This window comes from Exophiala aquamarina (assembly GCF_000709125.1).
Source record: "Exophiala aquamarina CBS 119918 chromosome Unknown aczIA-supercont1.1, whole genome shotgun sequence".
Taxonomy (NCBI): Eukaryota; Fungi; Ascomycota; class Eurotiomycetes; order Chaetothyriales; family Herpotrichiellaceae; genus Exophiala; species Exophiala aquamarina.
The window spans coordinates 575,267-590,481 of record NW_013550587.1 but is presented as its reverse complement, the minus strand read 5'-3'; the positions used below and the strand labels follow the sequence as shown (position 1 = coordinate 590,481).

The window sequence follows — 15,215 nt, the reverse complement described above, 5'->3', positions numbered from 1 at the left end:
TCAATAAAGGAAGAACCCTTGACCCAAGGGCACCGTCTCCGCTGGCTCAGCTTTCATCTCGACCCCATCCGCCTCGACGATATAACGCTCAGGATCGACCTTCATCTTGGGCATGGCATGGTTGAACTTCATGTCCTTTTTACCGATGTTGCGCGTGTTCTTGACGGCTTCGACGCGTTTCGCGAGGTTATACGATGGCACAGTGCCTGAAGTGATGGATGCCTGGGATACGAATGTGACACATGTCGAGGGCACGAATGCCGCAAATTGCGTGCGTGAGATCACCGGCTCGACTGTTGGGATGGAAGCATTGGGGTCGCCCTGTTCGCGTGGCATTATCAGTATATGGGTTCTCAGGTTTTTTGGTAGTGAAGGGCCAAGGACTGGGAGCATGGGAGCCAGGCATGCTCATGACCGTAGGAGGAGTATGGGTGAGGTGAGAAACATAGGTTATGTGATGCCGAGGCTGTGTTCAATAGGGGGTGATGACGGGGGAAAGAAACCCATCTACTTACCATCATTGCACTAACGATCATTCCGCCCTTGATGATCGTGCTCGGCTTCGTGCCAAACAGAGCCGGCCTCCAGATGACCAAATCGGCCAACTTGCCCACCTCAACACTCCCGATGATGTGGGAGAATCCTTGCGTAATCGCCGGATTTATCGTATACTTACTGACGTACCGCTTGACTCTGAAATTGTCCGCGCCTGTACCCTCGTCTTCAGGGAGATAGCCTCGTTGCTGCTTATTTTTATTCGCCGTGTTCCATGTCCGCAAGACGACCTCTCCACAGCGGCCCATGGCCTGGCTATCGGAGGAAATCATGGAAATGGCTCCGAGATCGTGTAAGACGTCTTCTGCCGCGATTGTTTCAGCACGGATGCGTGATTCTGCAAACGCAACGTCCTCTGGAATGTTCTTGGACAGGTGGTGGCAGACCATCAGCATGTCAAGGTGCTCGTCAAGTGTATTGCGGGTGAAAGGTCTGGTTGGGTTGGTGGACGAGGGCAGTACATTATCGTGCTCGACCACGCTGATGATGTCCGGTGCGTGACCGCCACCAGCTCCCTCCGTGTGATATGTGTGGATTGCGCGTCCCTTGAACGCGGCGATAGTTTGTTCCACGAACCCGGACTCATTCAAAGTGTCGGTGTGAATCAGACACTGGATATCATATTCGTCGCAGACAGACAAACATGAATCGATCGCCGCAGGTGTCGTGCCCCAATCTTCGTGTAGCTTCAACCCACATGCCCCTGCTTCGGCCGACTCACGCAGAGCAACAGGAGAACTATCATTGCCCTTCCCTGTGACTCCAAAATTGATAGGAAGGTGATCGAGAGCCTGAAGCATATTCTTCATATACCACTTTCCAGGAGTGCACGTTGTTGCACTTGTTCCAGCCGAGGGACCAGTACCGCCGCCGAGATGGGTAGTGATACCAGACGAAAGTGCTTCGTATGCCTGCTGGGGACAAATGAAATGAATATGCGAATCGATGCCACCGGCTGTAATTATTGAACCTTCTCCGGCGATGACCTCAGTGCCATTGCCGACAATCATATTTGGGGTCACGCCATTCATGGTGTCCGGATTGCCTGCTTTACCTATGCCTGAGATGAAGCCATTCTTGATGCCAATGTCAGCTTTGTAGATACCGCTCCAATCGACGATCAATGCATTGGTAATGACAGTATCAAGAACGTCTTCATCTTTCCGATTAGACGCCTGTCCCATGCCTTCGCGGATGGTTTTACCACCGCCGAACTTGCACTCTTCGCCGTAAGATGTCAAATCCTTCTCGACCTGAATCCAGAGGTCCAAGTTGGCCAGTCTCACCAAATCACCAGTTGTAGGCCCAAACATGGTAGCATAATCTGCTCTTGTCATTGAGGCGACATCAATGTGCCCCAGATCCCCAGCTGGTTCAGGGACGTTAGCAAAGCCAGCTTCCTGTAGCTTGCGAGAGATGTCGTCAGCTCGAGATATATCGACGACACCCGAAGCAAGATTGTTGCCACCATGAATCGTCTTGTTTCCTGCTATCTCAACGAGGCTGACCGTCTTGGTATCACCAGGTTCAAATCGAATTGAGGTTCCGGCTGGAATATCTAAGCGAAAGCCGTATGCTTTGATTCGGTCAAATTCGAGGCGAGGGTTTGTCTCGATGAAGTGATAGTGTGATCCAACCTGGTTAGATCTGGGTAAGTAGTCACCACGCAATACATCATCCAAATTGCTGGCGGAGACGCACCTGAATTGGTCTATCGCCCTTGCTGGTGACTTTGAGTTTGATCCTCTTTCGACCTTCATTGAGTACAATTCTTCCCTCCTTCGCGGTGATGACAGCACCGGGTTGATTCTTTGTCTCATACTCGCCCACATCAGCCAGTGGGAAAGCATCTTTTGAGGGAACGGGCAGAAAGCTTCCATACAAGGCTTTCTCGAGATCGCCGTCATCCGAAGCAATGGGGTCATGCACAGTGACGAGGTAAGTACCCGTCTTGAATGTGCCTTCCACCTGGATTGTATGAAGGGTGGTCAGGACATCAGGCTGGACATGTCGTCGACCCAACATTGTCTTCCCAATTGACATGAGATCGGCGACGGTGTGGTTGCCATCTCGAATGAGCTGTGACGCGGACTTGTCAAATCCTGCTTCATACAAAAAACAAACTTCTTCTACTGACCTCTTGCAAATTGTGGGAGATCAGACCCTAATAAGCAGGTCAGTCTGACGCGGAATCGCCTTGTATATCATCTTGAACGTACACAGGCCTCCGTATAATTTAGTTTCAGGCCCCTGGCAAGTCGTCTCTGCGCCAAAGTGCCCACTTGCGTGATGACGAGCTTATCAAGCTATTCAAGAGAAGGACATCAGCATAAAAATTCGTGCGCAAGGAGCCGGTCGCCCCACTCAAGGGAACTTCCTCCCTACCTCTTTTGGTATCAACAACATAGTAGGCGAAGCTGTTCAGGTATCACGCCCTGTAAAGTCTCTGTGCTTGATATGTGCAAGAAAGCCCCTAAACGGGTTCATGGGCCTGGCTATTTAGATATGCTTGACCTTCTGACGCCGTTATCTCTGACATTTGATGTGAGATAATGCTCCGGGCACGAATTAGATTGCGACCATGGATTGCATGGACGCGGGGCATGGGAGCATTTGTTTGAAGTGGCCTGAGCAAATGATAGTTCATAGAGCGGGCGGCGGTGCGAGGGGGCTGCAGCCTGCAGCCTGCCGCTTCCCTGCTCCCCTCCAACCCCACCACCCAGCAGCTCAGCTTCTAATGTGCTCGAGAGTCGAGACCTTATCCTACGCCATTGAGCCGCGCGCTTTTTGGCATGATCGACTCTGGCTCGAGACCAAGCTCAAGCTCAAGCTCCAACTCGAGCCACTTCATCCTAAGCTTCCCACTGTTGAAAGCGGAGAACATCCCTGTTCCGGTATATCGGAAGAGGGGAATTTGGTCTTCTCACATGCGTCCAGTCAAAGACGTGAGTTAGAAATGTATGAATTCGTGTATGATTGATTGTTATTTGTGTAAGCCTCTCCATCCCAGCCATCGAGTTAATACTCGTGATGAAGATGCCTTTTCATTATGAACATGACAGGAACCCATTTCCTGTACTCGAGCTCTGGAAGCAGAAGGCAGCTGTTTAGTTAGACCCCGAACCGAAACCCCCACAACCATGATGTCCCTATTCCCATAAACAACCCAGACAGCACCATCTTACAACCCAAAAGCTCTTTGGTCATCGTCAATTTCATCATTGCCAATCCTCACTTTTTCGACTTCCTCTTAGTCTTGTCGGTCTTGGAGGCTGAAACTGGAGCTGGTGAGGACTCCTTCTTGCCGCCCTTCTTGGTCTTCTTTTCAGGAGACTTGGCGTCGGCTTTTGGCGTCGGCTTGCTAGGTGTAGCATCTTTGGTCTTGCGGCGCTTGGACTTGGGCGGGCTGGGTTCCTTGACTGGCTCAGGCGATGACTCGTCAGATGATTCAGCGGCCACTGGCTCCTCTTCTGTCTCAGCTTCGGCATCGAGACCGACAATGTGGTCCGGAGCCTTGCCAGCTTCGACAAGTTTGGCGGCTTCTTCATCTCCTGGAACAGGCTGGCCAGCCTTGTATGCCGCCATCTTGACGCGATAAGCAGCCAAGTTCTTCTGGTACTTGTCATCCCAAACCTACAGAGGATCATTAGTAGCTGCGTCACTGTATAGCATATGCCATGACGTACACTCTTCTCTGCGGGACTCATCTCAGTCCATCTGCGAGTACCCTCATCTGCGACCTCTTTTGGTTTGGCAGAATCTCCCAACTCTTTGGCAATAGTTGCACGAGCACTCTGCATATACAGGAAGTATGGGGTTAGGGCGCGTTTTGGCGCATTGGGATCATGTGGAGTCCTCTTGCGCTTCTTCTTTCCGTCGGCTTCGACCTCGACTGGTGCTGCACCACCCGCACCAGGAGCGGCTAGAAGACCTGACTCGGTCAAAATACTGGTGAGGTTGGCATCGATAGGAGTGAGACCATGTTTTCCGGGTGCAAGGACAGTATTTGCATGTTGGATGTAGGCGCGAGAGAGGTCCTGGACGCTAGACTGAAGAGTTGCAAGAGCAACGATGACCTGATCATGAGAGTGAGCTATTGCATCCTAATCATTATGAACGTGTGCAATAGTTTGGGCAATTGATAAGCGTCGAGATGAATGTATATCGAGCAAAGCTAGCGTGGTCTGATTTAGGTGGTGGAGATTTTGTGCCTGCGTGACGGGCAAGCGTGATGTTGTAGGTAGTTGATGCATTTTGGTTCGGTGGGCGAGTGTTGGATACGCGACATGAGGGGCGGTGACATGGTGTTGTGGTGGTGGAGGACGTATAGAGCCTTGTGGCGGGGAGTGGCAATGGAGGGGGAAGGAGCAGCAGCAGGTAAAGAATGGGAAAATGTGTGGCGACTTGGATGAGGTCTTGGGTCTGGGACATACCGAATCTCGCGTGCGCTGGAAATCAGCAATGTTGACTTGAGTGGTGGCAGACTCGGGGTCTGCTTGAGCAGTCTTCTTCGCCATTGCAACGGTTGGGGATGGGAAAATGATCAACTAAGACAGTTCACGATGTTGATGATAATAGGGCCCTGTAGAGTTGCAAACTCTGAGGCTAGCTTTAACTAATGAGTGCCTGGGGGGACGGTGAGGTTTGGCGGAGGATGGCGCGGCTGGGTGCGAGATAAAGAGAGGCGAAGAGGGCACAAGCGACAAGCTCAAAGATTGAGATCGACGGTGTGTTTTGGGGGAGGTGGGTGGAAGGTTGATGGCGGAACACTCGGGTGTAAGAGAAAAAGAAGGAGTAGGGGAGCGAGCTACAGTTATTGGGGGGTGAGCCTGGTATAAGTGGGCGAACGAAGGCAGATTGGGTGCTCTGGATCAACCCGCAAGCCCCTCGGGCTGTAAGTCGCGGCAGCTGCAGACTCTGATCATGATGGGCACCCAGCTGCAACCCAAAAACCCATCCCCACTTGCACCCTCCGCGCTAGCCATACTTAGGCGCCTCTAATTGGACCTGCTTAGCTGTATCTTCCTGCACACTTCCGACTCTTCACCCAGAGATGCCCCAATAAGCCCGATTTCTTTAGGCTTGTTTGCCTCGCAACCCTGCCTTTTCTGCAGGCTAAAACGCCCTAACTAGCAACCACTTTTGCCTGCTAAAATATGAACCCCAAACCCTCATGACTGACAAACGGCAATTTCTTGACCTGGTTCTGCCAGTCCTGGCTTGATGAACTTGTTCATGCCCCTTCTGGGGGGAGAAAGGACTCGACATGACCCGGACAGGAAACACCATGACAGTCGATAATACATGAACCAATATCACCCCCTTCCTGTGTTCTGACATGAACGAAAGGTTGCGCCTCTATCGGCTTGAACAATTATGTATGTGAAGCATGTTTAATGTACTGAACTCGATGGGTGAAGATCTATCAGTGATAGACTGGTAATTAAAGGTGAAAGCCTGGTGGAAAATGAACCTACTACAAATTTAGGGAGAATTGCACTGTACAACAGTGGGCGTGCCAGCCAGCAACCATCCATCCTACCTCCGATGCCGAATGCGGAGGGAGGGCCTCTTAGCAAAAACTCTGATGGGCGCCTCTGTGATCCAGTTGAAATCTCAGAGGGGATAAAGGGCACGTTTGCTGCTAAAAAGCATCAGGTCAGACCACCAAACAGGCACTCCTCAAACAGAAGCCCCACGGCCGAGTTGCATAAGCGCTCCTGGGCATCAGTGCCCCTAGCACTTTTGCGTGTCAGACTGACTCGTTGTGTTATGGTCACCGACCAGTTAGGTAATGGGATCAGGGCCAGTTTGGGGAGCCTTCCCTGCTGATTATGACCAAGAGGTGGGTGGATTACGCGCTTTTGACCTGTCAACTAGCCCCTCGGCCCTTACAATTTAGGCACACCCGCATTACTGTCGGACAAGCCCAATGCTGGCGTCACATGTCCGACTTGGGACGTGCCTACTGAGGGCTGGGTTTGGAAAATCTTTTGCCGCAACTGCCGTTCCAGACGCCGGGGCCCCCAACGCCTACAGTAGATTGGGCAACTTCATGGTGTCTCGCAGTCATCCCTGGTTCCGGTCGTTGTTGTTCCACATCTACCTTCGCTGCTCAGTGCTTACGGCCAGCAGTCCCCCGAACCCGCCATGGGAGAAACAGGTGCCTTTCTAAAGTCTCCGATGCAGGCTTGGTCAGTGACTTTGGCCTCTCCCGAGCTCCCTCAACTTTTGGCCATCGAGCCGGGTGCCTTCAAGGGTCTCTTGCTTAACTGGCGATCACACCTTGCTGTTGCAAACCGGGCACGCCCAACGAGAACATGGTCGGCCAGGGGCCCCTTGGGTGTGGCCCGAACCTCCCCACGCTCAATCCTCCAGTCTTTCTGGAGCCAGTACAGGCACCTACCCTAATTACCACTCAACTGTTGACCAATTCCCCAACTGGAAGGGAAGGTCTGTTACGGATGCTCTTCATCATCTCAGCACGCGCGCTCTCACAACTTATTTGTTGTCCTCACTCTCGATGTACCTGCATTAGCCTCCAGAAGTCCCTCTTGTTCCATCATCATTTAGTAACCGCTTTGCGGCAACTTAACCTGGGTATCGATACTCAGCCGTGAGCCCCAGAGGTCATCTCACGGGCAAGCTGCCCCAAGCATATCTATCATTGCCGCCAACTACAGTCAAGTTAACCACATCAGAGTTCTACCATTGTTCCCCATTATGCTCCACTCCATAATTGCCTCGATTGCAATTGCTTGTGCACACCTCCCTCAACCATAATGTGGTGCACTGGTTCCGGTAAATATGTCGTTGCAAAGGTGGACACACAGATTTCGGCCCATCAGACTCAGCCATCAAATCCGCGACACATCTTCAAGGCATAGCGTGGGTCAATGAATTACAGTCCCCGTCTTCGCAAGCCAATTGCCACTTTCTTTAAATCAACCAGCAGGATGTAGGTATGTAGGCTGATGTATTGGGGGCATTGTGCGCAGCGGTAATTTGTTGACGCCAACGGCCTTACCCTAATAGTAGCCAACAAGCCAGCAGCACTCCTCTCTCGAGGACTTTGTCGGCATTCGTACTCCATACCTCGTACGTGGCTCTCCGTGCCCCGTACTGCCCAGATCCAGACCAAGTCTGACGCCATCCATACCTGAAACTCCTCAGCACCCGCTCCCCTGCACATAGCTGAACAACTGAAGCTCCCCAACGGCGGACAGACCAAGTCTCGGACACGGATTGTGCCCCCATGTCCCTCATCTCGGATGCCCGTAAAGCTCTCGTTCCTTGGCACTTACTCGCACAGCAGCACGCGGTGCTGAACACTTACTCTGACCAGCGCAGCCGGCGGTCCCAGCCACTCCCCGCTCACCATCCCGCTCCATTCCCTCATGCTGGGTACGGAGTATTTATTCACGTCGAGTATGTCCTACACAGGTATATTCCACATAGTCTGTCATTTCGCTCTGAGCACTTCGAACCATGCTTAGGGACCTTGCATAGCACGAGAGAGAGAGTCGTTTTCAAAGAAAAGTAACTGTAACTTAGTTATGGACTGGGCCAGAATCTTTTTCACATGTTTCTTTTCCGCCAGGTCTTCGGAAAGTGTAACCCAGGACATGTATATTCAGTGCCGCGTCTGTGTACAGATAGAAACATCTCCGAATATATGTCTTGGGAATTCCCGGGGGGCTCTCCACCTTCCCCAGAGGGGCGCAGAGGGAATATTCATGTTTGTCTTGATTTTTTCTTCTCTATTCTTTTCGAGACGATCTATCTCTTATGAATGTACAGGGTCTCCCAGCGAAACATCAAAAATCTTACACTGTTGACGTGTCTTGCTAATTCCAAAAGTCCCATTTCCCCCTTTAGAATTTATAGACCTGGTCCTTAGTGTACCCGAGCTCCTTCAGGATACCAGACAAGTCACCCTGGTCGGTAGGACTGACCTTCGGGCCACTGAGGGCCTTATACAGTCCCGGCGGGCCACAGACAAAAACCTTGATATTCTCGCTCTTGGGGTCCGGCAACAAAGTCTTGAGCAGATCCTTGGTAATAAAGCCCTTGCCATGTTTCCAGCCAGAGGACGGGTTATCGAGGGTGTAGTAGGCGCGGAAGCGCTGGGGGAACTCGTTCTCAATCTTCTCGAGCTCTTCTTTCAGGAGGATGTCCTTCTCGCTGATGTTGCCGAACACGAGCGAGACCTTCGTCTTATCCTCCGGGTTGCTGAAGATGGCGCGGATCAGCTGGTACATGGGCGTGATGCCCGTGCCGCCTGCGATCAGCGTGATGTGGTCGTGCTTGTTGGCCGCCCACGGGTATTTTGGGATTGGACCCTTGAAGGACAGGGTGTCGCCGGGCTTCAGTTCGTGGATGTGTGTGGACATCGGTCCGTTGGGGTAGACTTTCACGATCAGGTCGAGGTGGCCTTTTGCGTCTAGAGAGATAGGAGAGGAAATGTTAGTAGGGGATCAGCTGGAGAGGAACGAGTCGCGTGGAATGGGCATTGTGTCAGCGAGAGATATACCTTCGCTGTTGACGGGCGTGTATGGCCTAATCGTAGGCTTCTCATCATTGGGTCCCTTGAATTTTGTGATAATCGCAGCTGTCCGCCTCAATCTTGTCAGCCGTTTGTCGTGTCTTGACCAGAGCCTCTCAATGGTGTAATGGAACTTACAAGCAACAGTCAAGCCAGAGACATGTTCGGGATCCGGCAACTCAAATTTGAGGACCTTTGTGTTGTGGTTGTAGTCAACGGCCTCAGCGAGCTTCAGATCAATAAAGCCTTGATCGCCGCCGGTGAAAGTCTTTCCCACAGGAGCCGCGGCTTTTGCATCTTCAGCCGGCTTAGGAGTAGCAACGGGAGCCTTCTTGCTGCTTCCAAGGAATGAATAGCCCAGGGCTCCTGCGCCGATTGCAGCACCACCTACGAGGAATGGTGTGGAAGAGGAGGACGACGGTTTAGGGGCTTCGGTGGCATATGTGCGGACACTCTGGAGGAGGCGATGGTCAGCGAATTTAAGCAATTGATGTGAAATGGAAACGCTAGGCAATGTTGGATGTATGCTTTGCAGCGTGCGATTTGAAATGCAAGCTGCAGAACAATTATTAAGCTCGAAGCGGGGGGAAATACCAGGCGTAAGGGAGCTGCACATCGCAGCACTGAACGGGCCAACATCTTTGCCTTGTCTGCTGGGGATGGAAGGACAGAATGATATAAGGAAAAAAGAGTTGAAAGAGATGAAAGTGCGTGGAGGAATCAAAGCGTTTGTACAGCCGAGCCGCGTGAGACTGAATTTGATATATACACAATTTGACCCAACCCAGATGCGATGGGGTCAATTGGAGTCTGGATTGGGGAACGAGTTGGCACGAAAGAGCTTCTGCGTGATGTTGGTCCTTCCACTAGTGGCACTAGCCGCAGGAAGGAGCTCAATGATGATGGCGCTTGGCGGGTGAGGGAGTCGGAGCTTCGAGGTCCCCAGCCCGACTGGGTGCCCGAGCTGCGAATAGGGCTGACCTACGGAGCAGTGAAGGCCGGATAAGGCTGCCAGAAAATCCTGGCAAGGCTCCCTTGAACAGAACGCCCCAGGGCAAGGTAGTTGGCTCCAAGCCTCCTTACGTAGGTAAGCATCTACCCATGGGTATAGACCAAATCTCATACATCTCATAATTCTTCCTCTTCTTCGTCGTGGCCTTTCCGACCAACGCTCCTTAACGGATACCAATTCCATTCGGTGGCGTCACTCTCATCTAGACAGCGTTTGGCTGCTATGTATGCTTCGATCCGAGTCCGTCTCCTTCCAGCGTTCTCTTCTGTTGACTGCTGCTCCTCCACCATCTTCTGGCTTTTCTGTTCTGGATCAGGCATGGCTTCACTTCCATGTATTCCGTCGAAGACCGACTGGCCTATGGAATCTTCTTCCGAGTCAGATTCGATCACTATCAGATCTTCCACGCGGTCAATCTCCTTCGAGGACGCCCGAGTAATCTCCCATTCAGTATTTGAGTCATATGCATTAACATCAGGCTGTCGTCTTTCTGGTTGATGTTCGGAGTGTTTGAACTTGGTGTCATTCGCGTTCGCCTTTGCGCTTCGGTATGACTCTCTCTCAACGTCACTCTCTTGTGACGCGGTCTCTTGACTGTCTCCCTGTTTTCGTTTCCTCTTGCCACCAGCTGGCCCTTGAAGTTCGGCTATCTTCTCAACTTGGAGGCGAACATTCCCGTCGTAGAAGAACCTCTTTTCTGAGCATAAGTCACCGAAAAGAGACTCCATACTCATATCTTCAGTCCATCCTTCAGTATCCACCGTGCAGGGACATATATCTTTAGGTCGAAACTTGCTGACTAGATGACGAAGTTCGGCATATGATGAGTGTCGAGAGTAAGGGAAATGAATGGTCCTGGTCGGGTTGTCTTTGCCCGGTCTCTCGGTATTTGTTGGTGCTGGGCCTTGCGAAAGTGATTCCATCCATTGGGAGGCTTTGGCTAGTGCTTCTTTCAATTCTTGAAGCGAGATGTTCTTCTCACCATCCGCTGCAAGAACATCTTCGAAGCCATCGAAAGTCAAGTTGTATCCGCGCACTTTTCGAGATGGTTCGATCATTTTCTGGATAGCTTCTGTGCTGATCTTGTCCTTTAATGCTCCCTGACAAAAGGCGCCAAATTGTTGCAAAGCGGCGAGATCATCAAACGTAAATCCCAAAGTCTGATAAAGGTCGCCCCAACCCCCACCAGCTCCAAGCTCTCTGACTTCAGTGCCATCTTTGAGTCGGGAGATGATGGGACTGATCCAAACAAGGTTCTCTTGATTCTTTATCTTTGAATGGCACGGCGTGCCTGGCTCACAACTGTGAATCTTGATCGCGCTGTCATTGGTTTTGGTTAGGCACCCGGCATGGTATGCATTGCCCAGGGTAAAGCCAGTCAATGCCGGGCCTTCAATGAAGCCAGTCTTGTCAGAAGACTCACCGGAGCCTAGCAACTTGATTTGGTATTCTTCAACATGGACACGAGACTTCAAAACATCGGAAAGAGCAATCCATACTTTCTCATAACCAAGAGTCCATGATCGGAAATAGAAGAGAGTGTCGGCGGGGCATTGTCTGACCTTTCGGATCAGCTCCATAAGGCCGTCTGCCTTGGTAGGAAATACATTGTATGGCTCGTCATGAGTTGCGAATGTTGTGTCAAGATAAAGACAGTCTAATGTCTTTATGCCGCAAGTATAGGGCAACAAGACCGGGTTCTGGACTATTGAATTGACCCACCAAGGTTCTGCACGTATGTCCCCTGTGTAGACGACAGCCTTGTGATCGGCTTCGAGCAAGAACATGACTGCACCCGGGCAATGGTTGGCGTCGAAGAGAGTGACCCTCATCCGGGACTTTGGTCCGAGTTCGATATCGATAGGTGCTTGCAATGGTAAAGGTCTAAGAATCGACTTCAGGTGGCGATAAGTTTGCTTCCTAGCCTCAAGGATACCTTTAGCGTAGTTGATTCGGTGTGGATATTTTTCCATCTGGAGAAGAAGTTGTCTCGTGGTGACCGAGCAGTAGACAAAGGGCATCTTGACGGACTCCAGGCCCAGCAGATGGTCGCTGTGAACATGACTCAGGAAGAGGGCTGCTGGCTTTGGTTGTCCTGGATGATATCTGAAATAGTCGATTCTGATAGTGGGGAATTCCTTAACAATGCCATCGAACGTCGACATGGTGAAGGGGCATCCCCAAGGCTCCAGCCCCTCCTCTGTGGGTTTCCTGTGCAAGGCTGAGATATGCACCCCAGGCGTGAAGTTGGAAGCGGGTAAACTACGGGATTACTTAGCCTGTCTTAACCGCGCCCCGTATCCGAGCAGCCAGTCATCAAGCCACTCGGCTGACCTCTGTAATGGCTGTTTGGAAGTCCGGAAGTGTCGACGGTGGAGCAGCAGCGGGCACATCTAGCCGGGATGCTAGGCCCAGGGTGCAGAGACAGAGACAGGTTGGGGCGTTACAGAAGCGAGCTTATTTGTTGGGCGGTCGCTGCAGAACCAGAGTCGCTAACTAGCTGGGCCAAAGAGGACAGGGCTGGACAGGCTGAAATGGGACCTGGTCGGCCACATACGGGCTGTGGGCTGCGGGCTGGGCGGAGGATAGAGGTTGAGGTTTTGCAGGCCACCTGACAATGCGAGATGCGAAGCGGGTGGATGTTTGGGTTGTTGGCAGCCACTACTCGTACTCCATCCTGGCAAGTAGTGATGTGGCACGCATCATCTGGAGGACTGCTACGGAGTGCTATAACAGACTAAGTCAGTAGCACCAGAACCCATTGACTCTTGAGTTGCTGGTACTACTCGTAGGGGTGACTAGGTCGTTCATATATCCAGGGTCTCGCTGTGGTGATGGGAATTCACGAGTACTCCCTACTATCTCCTAGACTTGCCGGTCTTTCTTGGACTCTTCTCGTAATGGTCTCATCAACTAGTTAGTAGTTCCTGGCTGCCTCTTCCACTGCTCCGTACCTCTGGGAACAATTAATTGCCTACAGTAGGTACTCCGTGCTCAGGTACCTCAGGTCCGTCCAAATCGCTAGTTCATACCTAACTACCTGAATACCTGACATCTGCTCGTGGCACTGACAAACGAAACACCCGCCCTTGTCTCACTAGTCAGTTAGACGCTTTGAGTTACTACCTCAGCTAATTATTATTTAGAAGTTGGCCCCAGTGGGAATGGGCGGTAGCGGTACCTGAACTCAAAACGAAACCGATCATTCCTGCGCCGCCAACGAATGCCTCTGGGATTCTAAGCACCACCACCGCCAGCAGCAGCACTGGCGCCACCACCACCACCACCACGACGTCCTACTCACTTGCTCCGTACTCCTCCACCACTTCATCCTCCACCACCACCCTCGTTTTCAGACTCCCATGTTTATTCCAGATACAACGTTGCTCCCTGCCGCCTGCATTCCATCCGCCCTCATCCCTACCTGCCAGAAGTCTCCGTTTCTCTAGCCTCACTCATCCCCACAACTCTCGAAACCGTGCCTCGAACTCACAACTAGTCCCTTCACCTCAACCTTTTCATCCCACTCACAACAGTATTCTCGCCCACTCAACATTCAACACTCAGCCCACGAATTTGCATTTGCATTTGCTAGAAGGGTTGAGTATACCCAGATCCACGAACCTCCCACACCTTGGCGCAGCCTGACCCCTTCACAAGCCCGTTCCGAAAACAAGCAGTCGTCGAAGGGAGCTGCGAGAACAGCCGTTTTCAGGATGCGAAAACCATGCATTCCCGACTTGATCTACCACAAAACATTTCCTCGCCCGAAGCAGGGTGAGCCGGCCTCCTTCTATGCTCATATTCAACGCCACATAGTGGGGGAGGTTCGGGTGGAAGTCCAAATGTACTATGGAGCATTGGACACCCTGGAGGCTCAGTATCCTGGTCTTGACTACACATACCCTCCGCACCGTCGTCGAATGTCCCGCTATCCATGGCACCGCCGCCTTTTCCGTGTCTTCGACGAGCTAAGCTTGACCAACGACGAGATCCTAAATCTGTGTCAGTGGGAAGGGACCAGAGCTGCCAAAGAAAGATATGAGCGTGAGGCACAGACCGAAGTCAAGACCACAACAGCACACGACGTCGTTGCCGCGCCCAGAGGCTCCGGTCCCAGAATGATCATTGAAGGCTGGCCTGCTTCATCATCTACCAGCCGCTCCACAAACAGTCAACCGGTGGCACAAATCGAGGCGAACCCAGACTCCGATGAATTGAGCAAGACCGAACAAGATGTTGACGGGTTGGACTGCCCTCCCGCTCCATCGAACGAGATTTTGGACCTCTTACGAACGGCAATTCAATCTCGCTCAAGCCTTGAATCCAGTGTAGCCACCACTCAGGCTTGGGAACAATGGCTTAAGGATGCACTAGAACGACATGAAATGGACATCGATTCCGTCATGACAGCGTTACAAAGCATCGACCCCGAGCCTGCTCAGGGGCTAGATGATCCAGACGCTCTCTTGTCACTTCTCAACACCTCACCAACCCCAGATCTCTCACCCTCCCCACCTGCATTATCACCCCCTGATCATCGAACATATGACGAACTTCACACGATGGTGGACCAATTGCAAACAGACAATACTCGGCTTGCAGCTGATAATGCCGCTCTGGCTCTATTCTTGAGGAGAACCCAGACGGAGGCAGCGAGATAGAGGAGATGATGGTCCGCTTGGACTGGTTACACAACCACATGCACACCCTGAGCGATTTCACGAGTGGAATTCTAATGATTTTAAACCAAAAAGTATGAGCACATGGGACGGGAGATATTTGGTATTCAGGTGCTACCACGGCGGGCAAATTGATCGTCCACTTTCCAGCGTGGCGTTTGATGGGTAATTGTGCGTGTTATGCACTCTTAAAACAACTAGGACGATGTGAGGGACGGGAGTTAACTTTTGCACTTTCTCGTGCGCAGCGAATCGAAGTGGGAAGGAATGGTCTTTTAATTATGAAGTCTGCGCTCTCATTACACGACGCACGATGACCAACGGCCGGATATAGAGGTTCTTGATCCAGGCAAAGACTGAAATGTTTTGCTGATGGAAGGGGGAGTCTACAATGCAATAGTCCGCGAACTAGACCCAGGGA

At 51.8% G+C, this 15,215-nt stretch overlaps 5 protein-coding genes across 5 annotated transcripts; 1 reads left to right on the top strand and 4 right to left on the bottom strand.

The window, feature by feature from the left end:
* Window positions 1-2,598, bottom strand: A1O9_00216 (urease; the record flags this gene model as incomplete). Its single annotated transcript, XM_013409380.1, has 3 exons — window positions 1-321; window positions 516-2,192; window positions 2,257-2,598. 3 exons carry the CDS (start codon window positions 2,596-2,598, stop codon window positions 1-3), a joined length of 2,340 nt encoding a protein of 779 aa, XP_013264834.1.
* A 1,188-nt stretch (window positions 2,599-3,786) lies between these two features.
* Window positions 3,787-5,072, bottom strand: A1O9_00215 (uncharacterized protein; the record flags this gene model as incomplete). The annotated part of the gene is made up of 3 exons (XM_013409379.1): window positions 3,787-4,188; window positions 4,242-4,631; window positions 4,989-5,072. The coding sequence occupies 3 exons, from the start codon at window positions 5,070-5,072 to the stop codon at window positions 3,787-3,789; spliced, it is 876 nt and encodes a 291-aa protein (XP_013264833.1).
* A 3,357-nt stretch (window positions 5,073-8,429) lies between these two features.
* On the bottom strand, window positions 8,430-9,739 carry A1O9_00214 (uncharacterized protein; the record flags this gene model as incomplete). Its single annotated transcript, XM_013409378.1, has 3 exons — window positions 8,430-8,998; window positions 9,089-9,554; window positions 9,695-9,739. The coding sequence occupies 3 exons, from the start codon at window positions 9,737-9,739 to the stop codon at window positions 8,430-8,432; spliced, it is 1,080 nt and encodes a 359-aa protein (XP_013264832.1).
* A 489-nt stretch (window positions 9,740-10,228) lies between these two features.
* A1O9_00213 (uncharacterized protein) lies at window positions 10,229-12,277 on the bottom strand (the record flags this gene model as incomplete). The annotated part of the gene is made up of 1 exon (XM_013409377.1): window positions 10,229-12,277. One exon carries the CDS (start codon window positions 12,275-12,277, stop codon window positions 10,229-10,231), a length of 2,049 nt encoding a protein of 682 aa, XP_013264831.1.
* A 1,551-nt stretch (window positions 12,278-13,828) lies between these two features.
* A1O9_00212 (uncharacterized protein) lies at window positions 13,829-14,776 on the top strand (the record flags this gene model as incomplete). Its single annotated transcript, XM_013409376.1, has 1 exon — window positions 13,829-14,776. One exon carries the CDS (start codon window positions 13,829-13,831, stop codon window positions 14,774-14,776), a length of 948 nt encoding a protein of 315 aa, XP_013264830.1.
* Window positions 14,777-15,215: the final 439 nt, after the last annotated feature.